Genomic DNA, 15238 nt, shown 5'->3' on the forward strand with positions numbered 1-15238 from the left:
CTGGGGATCTTATATTTATTCACGGTCAAATCTCGTTAATGATTATAACTCATTTCTTCTGCTGAATGTACGTTGACAAGGTTTATTCTAGTTTATAATATATATACAATATTATCTATCAAATGATATGGTTCCAAGCTACACAAAGAGAGTTTGGGAGACGTATTACAATACTACAAAATATTAAGTAATGGTTTATCTTTGTATCATCAACAATCTACGTCAATGTCATTCACAGATTCTGGTGTCCAACATTCTCTCGGTGAAATTGGCCGCCCAGCTTCATCTTCTGATAGATTTGAAATATTTTTGGCTTCGGCATGCTTCGGTTTTGTTGGGGAGAAAGAGTAGCTAACAGGAGGCGGAGAGCTTATTCCTGATCTGATTGTGTCAAATTCAAATCCATCATTATTGAAATAGCTACTTTGAACAGATTTTCTAAAAAAATATAAATACAAATTAGTGATGTATATTTAAAATACAATAAATGAAAAGTATGATATTGACTGAGGTATGCTCGAAAGACAGGTGTTTTTTTTCTATCTTAATTGGATACAAACGAGTTCAAATGTTTGGATGGAGAACATATAAAACTTTGCTTGTAATACAAATTAATTCGTGATATGCCTTGCTATTAAGTTCTGATCGGTTTTAAAATGTAGCGTAAATCTTATAAACTTGGTTTTCAGATAAAATCTACAAACAATGCCAAAAAACGACTAGGTCTTATATTATATAAAATAATCATGATAATTGAAAGCAATATTGGTGTACAGTTAACAGGTCAGGTCGAACTCAGAAAATCGATTATACTCGGTTTTGCGAGTTTACGATCCCGTCAAGCAATAATTAATCATGCTTATAGCCAGTGTAATATAAATAAAAAATTTCTGCACCAATCAACAGTGCAAGAATTCATGTCCTTTTTTATTCAAATAATTGAATCATCAACCAAAAATCAGTAGTTTTCATATCTCAGACTGGCTCCAATACAAAATTTGTTTTACTGTAGTGTATATACAAACCGGAATTCGCTAGGGACTATGTTTTAGGACAAAATACTATCGGGACTATGTTTTACCATAAAATGCTATCATAATTAATGCTTGTTCCTTTATTTTCTTTGATATTGAATTTTGGATTGTGAAAACAGTCATTGCCATAATGCCCATCAGAATAAGTTGTAACGATAGTGTATTCAAATAACAGAAATTAATTTAGATTGGAAAAAGGATGTGTGCCTCATTTCTATATTTATTCTATTTACGGCATTTTTCATGCGTCAACTCATTAATTAACTTCTGATACACTAGCATGTCTTCAAAACCGACACTGCATGAACTTTAAAGAAGCTGGACTGAGTGAGTCTTAATTGATTCACTAGTATTTCTGAGTTTTGCCATCAATATTCATGGCTGTGCTTACCTGTTAAAGTCGTCATCAAATAAACAAAGTTACAGTGGGATTAAAATAATTTGAAGTATATGTTCGATTAATTTGAAAGTGTGTTCAAATCTTTCAATCAGTGATGTTGTACGTCGGTGATTTTTGGCAGCTGGTTTTCAATTATTGCCATATGAACTTATCTATCTGTTTGGGTTGCTCATCAAATTTTGTGAATATACCGGAACAATAAACAATTGTCATACAAGTTTGAGTTTTAAAATAAAATTGAGAATAGAAATGGGGAATATGTCAAATAGACACAACCAAACCATAGAACAGACAACAACAGAAAAAGCTATAAAACTATGTTCAACCCACATTTTATTCCGAAATCAAGTTGGGAATATGGCAGCTGTTTTCTCTTGTTCTGTTGATTGATAGTGTTTGATTTCGTCCGACATTATGGACCTGTATATATTTGAATTTGCCTTGAATTTTGGTATTTTTTTCTGCTACACATTTTTGCGCGTTTCATCTGACCAAGAAACTATCATGATGAGTTTATTTTCAGCTCTGTTTGAATGCTTCCGTAGTGAGCACGTCTATCTGTGTTGACTTGATATATCATTTATATGGTAATATAGATATAAATTGACTGTTTACAAAAATTTTGTTTTTCGCAATTCTTATTAAGGACTTTATATAGTAGTAATACACTACATTTAATACTTTCGTATTTTAGTTTGCAATCAACCCTCACTGTCAGTCTTGAGACAAAATACGAGTCTGATTTAAACTAGTTTCAGCGTAGTATTTATGATTCATGTATGTGCATAATCTATTGAATACTTACATCGTCATAGGGTTCAATCGAGGTTTTCCAACTTTATCGGATTGACTTTTAAATTTGTTGCTTTCATTCTGTTCAAATCCCTTTTTGTAGGATTTCAAAATTCTAAAAATAGAAATTGAAACTTCCTTGAACATTTGACACTAACGTGGACACACATTTCTGTGTCAAATGTAACGAACTTGTGAGCTTAAACAACGAATAACGCGAACTCCTGTCGTGTGTGCTTTCCCTTTTTTTTTTATCTCTTATTTGGTCGTTTAAAATTGGTAAGACAAATGTGAAAAAAATCTATTAGAGAAATTGAACGGGCATTTTTTAAGATATTCATTTAAAATATCAAATTATCAGTCATCAATTGTTTTGTACAGGATAAAATTACAATGTTTCGGACAACTAGTGAATATGGTATTAATCCGATTTCGGTTCTTATGACACATGTAAGAGTGTAAATACAAACATGGAATGTATAAAACATTGATATACACTATTTTTGAATTTTTTCTTAGCACACAAAGTATATCTGTAAGCTCGAGGGTCAGGTTAATACTAAACGAAATTTGGATTGGCTGAGCACGACTTAATTATTCATTTTAAAGGATAACGCAAAGCTAAAATATATGTCGTGTAATACAATTGTATTAAAAAAATTGTAAATTGATCAATTGGTGATTTTCCTCAGGGGATTGTAACTAAACATTAAATTATGCAACATACCCCTTTTGTCTACAAATCACCATAATGACAACAACCATAATAACTATAATTGGAGTACTGATACATACTGCTAAAATGATTGGCACTGAAATAAAATGGTAAAATACCTTAAACTTGAATACCTTAAATTACACAAATAGACGAAGAGCTTATAACAGTCTAGACTTGATTTACAAAAGGTCAAAAATTTCCAAACCATTCCAAATCAATGTATAAATTCAAAAGTGATAATAAAAAAAAATGTACAAAGTAATAGTATTTTCACCAACTTCTTTAATTGTAGCATAGATAATCTCACAAGCACGAACAACGTAATATTCTAAATCTATGTACGTCGTTTTAAAACGCACACTAGTACATAAGCCACTCACTGAGCACATTTGAATATCTGAATATGTAAATTTTTTACACAAACTTTTGTAAGAAAAAAGAACCATGTAATAAACATGATTAATTTTGTTTGTGTAAATAAAAATAATTTGTTCAATTGGTTTTCTTTTTAAAGATTTATCATTATGAATACTCACACTTATTTTCCTCGCTAGATATAGGCGTAGGTACTGAAATAGATAAAATAAAAATTCTATACGTTGAATAACACATTGTCAAAAGAAAAGACATTTCAGTTTTATGTTAAATATTGGCTAATCTCAGAAAACAGTAAGTATTCCTGGAATTACTTTTATAAATTGTGACTTGTATGGAGAATTGTCTCATTGGCACTCATACCACATCCTCCTATATCTAATGACTTTAATTCCTCAATTTCAGAAGTTCTGAACGTCACTGTTTATTATATTTCCACAGTTCGTACTTAAATTATATATGACGGAGGGGCGAAAGTTACATGAGGGACAGTCAAACTCATAGATAGAAAATAAACTGACAACGTCATGACTAAAAAAAAACAAAAAAAACCAGACAAATAATAGTACACAAGACACAACGTAGAAAACTAAGAGACTTAGCAACATGACCCCACCAAAAACTTAGGGTGATCTTAGGTGCTCCGAAAGGGTAACCAGATCCTGCTCCACATGTGACACCCGTATTGCTCATGTTATTACAAAACAGGCAAATAGTCTAATTCGGCAGTTCACATTCATGAAAGGGAAGGGGATTGTAGTTTCGACGTACAGAACATATCCGATATCGTTTGTGAATTGTTATTCCTTATAACTTGTGATGGCGTCCGAAGTATAGGATCGTTATACCACTAAACACATTAACTGTATTTAACTCCGTTTCAATTTAACACGTCGAATTACTTCCTAAGCAAATGTAGAAATTTTATAACATATGGTCTCCATTTTTCAGTGTACAAATTGGTATAAAATATCAATCCATTTTAAATGTTATTCACGGTCAAAAGTAAAAATTGTCAGCGAAAAAAGTGTAAAAAGACAGAAAAAAAGTAATTTTTGTTTTGTAAAAGAGGAGGTTTAACTGCAAATTCATTCATTCAGTTTTTTGTTTATCATTCATACCATTACAGTCATCAATAGACACAGAATCCGTTCCTTCCGTGGTCATTCCCTTGGGACACGAAAAACAGAATGTTTGACCTGTTTGATCTTGATATGTTCCTTTAGCACATGACAGACATTCTTCGTTGGAATAGTAATGACCAATGCTACAAGGTACTAAAATGAAAATCAAAATATTGCAAATTAGAATATATATTATATATAGCAGTTCTCTATGGACGGTTTCTTATATAATAGCAGAGACATTTTACCAAATCCGGCAATAATTTTCAGACAAAGGTTACATGATCATTGTTGACAATCGATATATTTATTTGGTATGACTACCTATGAGACTATAGGACAATACATGTTTCGTTTTTGTTTATTTATAGTTCTGAAGAGTATTAAAAAAGTACTAGTATTACAAAAAAGATTTATTCAAATATTTGTTTTTTTCTTATAAAAATTACTATGGAAAATCATTACCGCAATATGCAATAAATGGAATTGTTCCGGATGGACAATTTAGACTGCTGTCTGATGAGGAACTGTTCTGTACTATTTTGTATATGATACTATTGTGCAGAAGATCTAACTCATTTCCATTTTCCAATTCTTCAAGTTCTGTAACGGCGTCTTCTAATCCGTAAAAACAGGTATCTGTTCCATCTGAAATTTAAATTGATTCAATCACACACCAAGACTAGACATCTATACGAAACTATATTTTAATATTCAATGAAAATTTGTTCATGAGTTGGAATCGTTTCTTTTGTGACTTTACCTAGATTACTCTTTTTCCCGGCATTGGTAAAGATTTTAGCATACTATGATAAATAACAATCATGTTCATGTCAGTTTTAAAACTATTTCTGTAGTAACTAGATAACAAGTTTTGTTTAGATACTTTGGTCTATTCATTTTGTTATGCATGATAAATTACTTACGTGTAGTCGTATCACATGACAATGTCAAGGTGAAACCAACGAAATTGTTAGTGTCTCGTTTTTTCCGTGAAATATCACAATTTATTACATCATTGGTAGACATCGTACAGATGTTTGACGTGACACATGTGAGTTGCTGTGTAGCTGACTCGATTCTAGCAGTTATCTTGTTTTCGATTTCAGCAATTGATAGCGTATCACATTCCTCCAAGTCGTAATACGCGGAATGATCAACGTGCATCTTGAATGATTGAACAACCTCTGTAATTAGAATAAAAGTATACACACATATGATACAAATTCAATCAACCGCAACATCAGAGTATAAATAATTAGTTTGCATTTATTATTTTCATTATGAGTTCACAGAATATTGAACATGAGTACTAAGTTTTAAATGTATAGGCTCACAACTATGTTATCTAACCTCAGAACTTTAGCCCGATATTGACCGATATAACAAAATAACAGATATACGCGCAGATCAAAACACATTATGTCCTTAACATCGTATATCTACTAAATATTTTCAATTTATATCACTTTAAATTGACTACTTCTGATACTTTAACAGACGATGAACACTAGTACTTGATCTTTTAATGTTAGGTGTCTTTGACAAATTTAATATATTCAACTGTTACCCCTAAAAAATTCAATTATATCTGTGAATCTATTACCTGTACAATGTGGTAGTCGACCATACGGGTTATCATTTGTCTGAAAGTCCCAGTAATAATATGTTTCGTTTCCACAAACGTATTCGTCTTTTACATCGTGGTCATAGTCAAATCCTTCGTCACAATTTAACACACATGTAATTGTGTTGCTATTGTTAACACATGACAAGGTGGAGTTTTTCGGTTCAATCAGCACTGTGCATTCTATAATTATTTTTTTTAGAAAAATTAAGAAACTTTGCCTTGGATAAATCATTTAAAATGTTAGGTAACAAATAGGACATAACCATGTTAATCTGTGTTTTAATTTTGAAATTTCTTTTTTATATTTCATTAACAGCTTTGATAGTAAGAATATGCTGAAAGTTCAAACTCCTTCTCTAATGTGTTTTTCTAGGAATGTTGTAAACCTTCTTTGTCTTGTGCTTCTTTTTGCGAATATTTTATACCAGAACTTATATCAACAGTTTTTCAATAAAAGCATGCCAATCAAGTATAATATCCGATTCAAATGTAGGACGTACTCACTTAAAGGAAATTAAATTTGCAAGTATTAATAACTCATGTTCAGCAATGCATCATAAAAAAGATAAGACAGTACCTCGGCAAGGTTCTAAGCTGCATAATTCAATTTCTGTATCTGATCCTTCGCATAGTTTTCCTCCATTATCTGGAAGGGGATCTGCGCATGCTCGTCGACGTTGGATTGTTCCGTTACCGCAACTTACAGAACATTCTGTCCAGTTATCCCAGTCAGACCAACTGCCGTCGACTAAAAAAAAAATATAATTAGAAAGGTAAACAATACATCCTTAATATTGAAGCATTTCTTCATATGCACCTGTCTTTTTTAAACCCATTATTATCAATTGATACAGTTTATTAATACATTATATATCAAAAAATGAAGAACATGGTAAAGATTGATATATTGTTGTTTGTAAGATGTTGAGAAAAATATGACGAACGACTGAAATATTCTACTATTGAATGAATTAACTATAAGGTCACCACTCTGTATATGAAATATGCTTGTATTTTATTATCTAAATCATATTTAAAGAACTTCGAATAAGATATATTGCCATTGGTGGCTTCAAAATGTATTTACCCATTGCAATTTCACATAACTCTCCTGTATACTGATAGTCACATGCACACGAATAATCATTGACTTCATCTATACATGTTGCATTATTTTGACAGGCATGTGCAACGCAGTCATCAATATTTGTATCACAGTTACTGCCCGTAAAACCAATATCACAAACGCAAGTGTATCCTCCAAGTTTGTCAGTGCAGCTTCCATTCACACAGGGATTCAATTGGCACTCATTATAGTCTGAAAAACATAAACGATATGAATGAATGATTGAAATGAATTCAATGACTGGTTGTATATCAATTATATGGTCATTTTTATAAATTTTCTGTCTACAAAACTTTGAATTTTTCGAAAAACTAAGGATTTTCTTACCCCAGGAGTAGATTACCTTAGCCGTATTTGGCACAACTTTTTGGAATTTGGGTCCTCAATGCTCTTCAACTTTGTATTCATTTGGTTTTTTTAACTATTTTGATATGAGCGTCACTGATGAGTCTTGTGTAGACGAAACGCGCGTCTGGCGTATAAAATTATAATCCTGGTACTTTTGATAACTATTTAAACGGAAAAGGAAAAAAAATCCTCCTACAACAAGAACAGAAGTTACAATACAATAAATCATAAAGAAAGAAAAAAATAATTATGGAGGAACATTATTATCATGATAATCATACGTACATCATGACCATATGTTTTTTATGGCTCATATACGAGTCCATAGAAATTTCAGGATCAAAAGGAAACACCAACTAACATCTATGGTAGTCTGAATTTTTGTTATATATCCATTCTTAAAATGTTGAAGTGCTCGTTAGCAAATTATATGTATTTTTTCCAAAAAAAATACGTACATGTAGCAATAGCGTTACTATATGTACTAATAACAAAAAACCAAATCATTTATACTTGCCATCACATTTGGAGGGGATGTTAATGTAGCCATTTATCAGATTGCTATAAGCAAACTCATTCCAGTTGACGAATCCAGAAGGCACACCTTCACTTTCGCATTTCGAATACCAATGTTCATTATTTATATAGCTTTGCTGGGAAACTATGCTGAACTGTGAAATAGCCCCAATAAAGTCATCTCCTGAAGAATAAATATATCATGTATGCTACTAGTTTTCACTTGGATCATACATGTCATATGCATTTCAAAATAAAGGTCAAACTAATGTGAACAATCATTTACAAGTCAAAGGAGAAATGAATCTGGTACATGTACGACGTTAATCTTTTTAAAATATCAATCATGTAAAGAAAAATAATAATGCAACGCATTTAAATATACAGCTGATGGAGAGAGTCAAAAAGAAATCAAATCTGTAGTGTGGTCTTCATGAGAATATTTTGTATATGTAAAGTGTTCATTATTTGTGTTCAATTCTTATGTACTTATATGTTATCTTATGTTCTCACTTCTATGGCAAAGAATTGGGGAAAATGTGCGTTTTTTTTTAGAAGTCTAACATAAATCAAACACTTTTAAACAGATCTTGATTTCATATTTTCATGCTTATACCGATAAAAGTCAAAACGGTCTTTGCCTTTTTTTCGGTATTCTTGATAACGTTATCTGATTCAATGCTTCTGAACTACAAATAAAGAAGGTTACAACCAAACTTACGTCAGATACACTTTTAACTGATGATCCGCCCATTTCATTAACAGCACAACTAACGCTATTCAAAACAAACGTCATTTGGACATATACTGACAATATTGAACATACCTCCTAAAGTAATATTTAAGTCAACATTCTGAGATAGATCTATGTTGTTTACATATGCTTTAAGCATCTCTCCATCCAAAAATAAGGAACTCTCATTTCTACTGATGTGTAATGCAATGTGAAACCATTTCTTTGAAAAGTCCAGATTGTCAAAAGCAGCAAACGTGTCTCTGTGAAAATAAAAATAAAAAATAGAACTACATGTACATATGTAATAATGATTGGGTTTTAATTAGGCACCAACAGCTTTGTCGATGTTTGGTGCACATTTTTAACCTTTCTGGTTTTTTGTTTAAAGATTTTACCCTTACAAAATTTGAGTCATATCAGCTTTTCATCACTATACATCATTAAGAAGAAAACATGTGAAACAATATATGGTGACCTTTCTATGGCCTTTAAATTTACCAGATTTTGATCGGAGTTCGTCTATTAGATAGCATCATTTTTTACTGATTATGTTGTTGTTTTTTCTTTCTTTTTATCTCTTTTGTCTGTTTTTGTTTTGTTTATTTGTTGAAATATTTTTGTTATTTGGTTTGGCTTTTGTTATACAAAATGTAATCTTATCTTTATTTGTTAAACTCTTGATACATTTGACAATATAGTATAATTATAACATATCAATTTTAAACATTGATACATTTTACAATTGGAAATAATCATAACATATCAATTTAATAAAAATCACATTGGTCGCAATTAATTACATTTCCCAGTGAAATAAAAACCGATAATTTCATATGTAAAATAAATAAAGTCAAGACGTCGGATAACAAATTGTGAATGCTTAGAAAAAGAAATAGTTCCTTACATTTTCTACTTAGATTTTAGAAAAAGACCCATTTGTCAATGTGACAAAAAAGAATAACTAATCAAAGAATTCAAATATCAAATATTCAACTAGTAACAGAACAACACTCTCCATTAATTTACGAGCCTTTGTGAATAAATAGTTGTTCGTTGAATATTTTTCTCTATTTGAATTCTTCGATTAGTTATTTAATAAGTAAAAAGCGGAATAATAAATTCCCTCTTACGTGTTAATAGTTAGCAAACTAGACGTCATTTCTATATGGTCAGATGCAGAAGTAATCATACTGAAAAAGGTTCCTTGACATTTAGTATGACAATGTATATGAAAAGTCACCACAAATGGTGTTTGAAGTGGAATATCTGTAACTTGCAGCTCTGTGTAGGCAGTTTCTGTGCTGTTTGGGAAAACAACATCATAATCTGAATAAAAAATATGTTAATCGTTCTTGTAACCATTTTAAGAATATGCTCCGTATATATTCATACACTGTCTTATACAATTCCCTCTGGAAGTCTTTCTAAACATTTCAGAATTTGAAATAGTATTTTGTAATCGAAAATATTGCTTCATTCCTGAAATAGCTGTATGTATACAAAAACGTTTATTTGGCCTTTTTAAAACTTTTTTTTGTTTTCAAGCGTCATTGATGAGTATTTGTAGACGAAACGCGCGTCTGGCGTAAATATAAAATGTAATCCTGATATCTATGATGAGTTTATTTATATTGCTCTATTATTTATATTCATGTACTATATTACCTATTTATGGAACAGCCTTTTTCATGAATTTATAAGATATTCCTTTAGATTATAGGATATATTTAATTATCCAGTGCTTGCTGAAACTTGACGCTCCTACTCTTGATGATTATCGAAATAAACAGTTGATAGATTACCGAATAGAAACAAATTATAACTTAACAAATAATAGAAAAGACATATATAGAAATAATGAAACAATTTCAATATCTTACCAACACAATTCGATACATTGTCACTTTTCTCCATCAATGTAATACGATTTCCTGGACATTGTTTACAGACTGTAGAACCATAGGTGCTCTCGTAATAACCAACATCACATTCTACACATAGTGGGATACCAGTCAAAGACCAGGTACCAGGTTCACATGCATCTACAATACAATATCATTTCTTTTTTATAAGACTTTTAAATAAATTTTACTCTGCAAATTAGTTTGAGTGAATTTAAATTTTTTAATTGACTTACATATTTTTGTATGGTTAAAGAAACCCCTAAAATTTAGTATTTCAAACCAAAGCATATCTAATGATTTGTTTATTAAAAGTAACCCAGTTTGCACATGTTTTCTTTATTCTTCTTCTGTTATTTCATGTATTTAAAGAGTACCTTCACATTCTGAAACATCAATAGCCCCAATTCTGGCTGTTGTCTGAGTATATGGACACGGAATACAGTCATCCTGAGCAGAATGTGGTTGGTATGAACCTCTAGAACAGGTACTGCAGGTTTTTGAACTGACGTCATAAAACGTGCCAGGTGGGCATTGCACTAATGATAAAAATAAAATATACAAACAAAATTAATTAAGTTAAGAAAACAATGTAATATAATACTATTTAGTTGTCTTTTTCGTTATGCTAAGTGTTCTGGCGTTTGTCTGTACTGTATTCCTGTCACGTAGTGTTGTCATCTTAGCGATATGTTTTACCATCAGTTATTATTAAATAGTCCTTTTCTATGTATGTTGGCGGTTGTTCTTGTTGCACTTCAATGTTTCTGTTGCTCTGTTATTCCGTTGTTTCGATCTCCTATTTGATACGTTTTCATCGGTTATAGTTTGTAGCCCGGATTCTCTTTCAATCTATAGCTATTTATAACTTTTGAACTGTGGTATACTGCTGTTGCCTTTATTTATAACGTAATAGATAATGTAGATTTCATACATAAAATTACGACCCGATGGCCATACACCTTTTAATGAAACTACCTTATGAAATCAGTTTTCAATACATTTTTAATCAAATGTACCGTTTTTTTTTAAATAACACCTTATACATTTGGTGCGCCCGAGGCGCTGTCATAACTTCATGAAACGCACAAAACCAAATCTTACAATGAAAGAGTTGAATTGATATTTGAGAAGTTATGAAACCAAAAAGACCCAAGAAGAAAAAGCCTCAAAGGCATTTTTACTAGAGAAAGTTGGAACCTTATTTTCTTAATACTGTCTATATTAGTCAAAGAAAGATCCTTCCGGTGTATCTGGTATCCCCTGTATTTGGTGGTGTTTGTATTGCTATATCTAAAGTTATCAAAGTTGTGTTTTGTATTTGTTTTTGTCTCGTGGTCTTTGTTTTTATATGGCGTTATCAATAGATATAACAAGATGTGGTTTGATTGCCAATGAGACAATTCTCCATCCAATTCACAATTTGTTAAAGTAAAGCATTACAGGTAAAAGCACGGTCATTAACACGGAGCCTTACCTCACACCAAACAGCAAGCTATGAAGGGTTCCCCAAAATAACTAGTGTAAAACCATTCAAATGGGAAAACTAACGGTATAATCTATATAAAAAAGAGAAACGCATAACACTTTTAAACCACATTAACAAACGACAACTACTGAACATAAGATTCCTGACTTTGGACAGGTGCATACAAATGCAGCGTGTTTAAACGTTTTAATAGGTACCAACTTTCACTAATATGAGTTTGAATAACCCTATGTTATCTTTCGTCTCTCTTTTACAAAATATAGGTTATAAATCATGTCAGGGACAATGCACTTATTCTTGGTTTTGTGATACCATCGTTAACAAAATATTAACTATTAACACGCATGTTTTAAACAACTTACCACAGGCAATCAAAGTACTGAATACAGGAACAGAATTGTCAGGACAATCTAGTTTTAAGTCATTTGATGTCATTTCAAGAAGATGGGCATACTGGTCATGTATGACGAGAGTGAAGTTGTCTGATTTTAATTCTGTCTCTAAAGAATTCATAAACTCTGTATAAGTATACACTTCTGTTTCATATTGCTGTGATGTAAGTGTACCATTTCCAGACTCGAAAGATATGTCTGTATTTATTTTCATGTTATCTATTGATCTTTTCTTTGATGTTGTTGGACAAATTACCTGTATGCAGAAACAAACACACAATCGCATCAGTATTATGATATATTCGTCGAAGAAAGCTGATTCAAGTATGCAACAAAAAAATGATACAATAAACGCAAGTAAATGTGAATGTCTTTAATAGAACAAATATGTATGATACTGGAACTCTCCCCAGTAAAGCATTAAGTTTGTTTTTCGTAGAAAATACCTGGGACCTAGTTTGCTATTGAAAATACACAAACAAATATTGCAATTAAATGACCGCTTTGCCCTTTCCATATATTATGAAAACATTTTTATTGCAACGGATACCATTTTGGCAAACTGATTCCATCCAATCGCTTAGATACAATTGACCAAAATGCCTCTGTGTTATTTTTAAATGAAACTAGAACACACCCGTGATATCACGGGTCCGTGACTGAATTAAAGTATATATAATTATGCGCAAGCCTTATTTTAGTATTAGTATTGTCATCTGATAAAGTAATGTCGATTATAAGATACACAGTTTTTCTCTGCTTTCAAGTCTTTCTGTTTGAACCCGTTGAACTGGAACTTATCAGTTATTGGTAATATTAATTATTTGGATAACAAAAGGTCCTGGAATGGAGTATTTTTTAATCAACAGCATTGTCCTATATAAGTTATAAATACAGTTGAATTCTTTGCTTTGCTGTTTTACGTCATGTCCACTAACAAATTGAAAACTGTACCTATACGCCTTATTTTTAGTCCAGATTTTTAGTATTCGTATTGTTATCTTAGAAAGTCTTACTGATTAAAATACTACAATAGGTAACAATTTTACAATTTAGTAGTGTCAAATTAACCCTGTGGTTATGACCCGTGTATATAGCATATTAGTCATGAATACAACGTTTGGTGGTGCGCCTGTCAGATGCGGAACGTACAGATAAGGTAATAGGTAACAGGTGAATATACTATTGGTATCGGTAGCGGACTCGACCCGGAACTTCTTAATTATTGGCAATATTAAATACGTGGAAAACAAAAGGGCCTGGAGTGGTGTAATTTTTAATCTACACCTTTGTACTATATTAGTTATATATAAAGTTGAATTCTGTGATTCGTCGTTTTTACGTGATGACGGCTGACAAATTGGACCTCGTAATTTTAGTATTATAGATACCTTCACATTTCCAATATTGCATTCAGGAGTCATGCACATTTTCTTTACTAGAAAGGAATCTGAATTTGTTATGGCAGTCATATATTTTTTCTTTATTTCAGCCTGAATTGCTGGATCGTTGCAGTTTCCCGTAAAATAGAATTCAGCTTCCATAGTAACATATCTACGCCTGGAGTTAGATGTATCTGCGAAAATGATCAATGTTTAGTATAGTTTAACGAATAATTTAGAAATAATTCATGGCATTCGTAGATTTGTTTTCATTTAACCAAGGGTTGGGCATTTATATTCGATTATTTTACCCTGAGCGTAAGCGAGGGGTAAAATACAGATCTAAATGCCCAACTCATGATTAAATGAAAACAAATCTACGATTGCCATGAATTATTTCGATTCTAATAGGACATATTCGGTAATGTTGTTAACCGTGAAAGACCTTTACATACGATACTGTTTTCGTTTAATGAAATTTTACCATGAAAAATAAATAAAAATGGACTGATTTTTTTGGGCTGTAGAAAAGAGATAAATATATTGTATCTGAATGTTGCCCTACGTAAACTGGGGGTTTTGATGACGAAAATTGGGAATATCTGGTAGAATAAATAAGTTGGTCGTAGCGCGGAACAGCCGTTTTTGTGCATTACTGCGTTTGCGCTAAAGGTAGATATATTGTGATTATACTGGTTGACGATAATATGTCGTCATTTTAGATTACTTTTTAATGTACATGTACCATATATGTCCAATATATTCAGTTAAAAATTCATGTAAAACTAGGGTATTGTGAATAAAATTGAACACTAAACAAGTGGATATGAAATCAGGTTTAAATTTACCATTTTCCTCGAAAAAACTATACCGAGTCAAAAATATGACAGTTGTTTTTCTTTGTTTGATTTCGTCATGTTAAAGGAATTCCTCTATTTTTAATTTTCATAAGAGTATGGTAATTTTGTAATATTTTTTTACGGTTTCCGATTGAAAATTAACCTGACCTTATATGATTTTAATCCGTTGATAGAATGTTGCCTTCTGAGAAGGCCTACTTACCAAAACAGTTCTTCAGTCTGTCATGGTTTGTCCAAATTCCATTATCTTGGCAAATCAAGAAATTTGGTAACGGAGCAAGAACAGAATATCCTTCAGAACACAAGGGGTGGCAATATCGTCCGCCAACCCATGCATCACATGCAATGGCCCCATTATCCGGTGGCGTAAGATCAGGACATCCATTAGATACTGAAATTTGAAATTTATTTTCGA

At 31.6% G+C, this 15238-nt stretch overlaps 1 protein-coding gene across 1 annotated transcript in view; it reads right to left on the reverse strand.

Moving 5' to 3' along the window:
• The window catches only part of LOC139489733 (sushi, von Willebrand factor type A, EGF and pentraxin domain-containing protein 1-like), a 24627-nt gene continuing 9389 nt past the window's right edge, over positions 1-15238 (reverse strand). The window contains exons 11-28 of the mRNA XM_071276491.1: positions 15026-15214; positions 13973-14157; positions 12552-12837; positions 11078-11239; positions 10680-10841; positions 9930-10125; positions 8890-9059; positions 8065-8247; positions 7161-7391; positions 6651-6821; positions 6050-6253; positions 5370-5630; positions 4909-5091; positions 4441-4596; positions 3481-3513; positions 2954-3038; positions 2240-2341; positions 1-438 (exon numbers count right to left, since the gene is read on the reverse strand). Coding sequence (XP_071132592.1) covers positions 210-438; positions 2240-2341; positions 2954-3038; positions 3481-3513; positions 4441-4596; positions 4909-5091; positions 5370-5630; positions 6050-6253; positions 6651-6821; positions 7161-7391; positions 8065-8247; positions 8890-9059; positions 9930-10125; positions 10680-10841; positions 11078-11239; positions 12552-12837; positions 13973-14157; positions 15026-15214 — 3188 coding nt within the window. The 3' untranslated portion in view covers positions 1-209. The remainder of the gene's footprint in view (positions 439-2239; positions 2342-2953; positions 3039-3480; positions 3514-4440; positions 4597-4908; positions 5092-5369; positions 5631-6049; positions 6254-6650; positions 6822-7160; positions 7392-8064; positions 8248-8889; positions 9060-9929; positions 10126-10679; positions 10842-11077; positions 11240-12551; positions 12838-13972; positions 14158-15025; positions 15215-15238) is intronic.

Source organism: Mytilus edulis, chromosome 9 (genome assembly GCF_963676685.1).
Source record: "Mytilus edulis chromosome 9, xbMytEdul2.2, whole genome shotgun sequence".
Taxonomy (NCBI): Eukaryota; Metazoa; Mollusca; class Bivalvia; order Mytilida; family Mytilidae; genus Mytilus; species Mytilus edulis.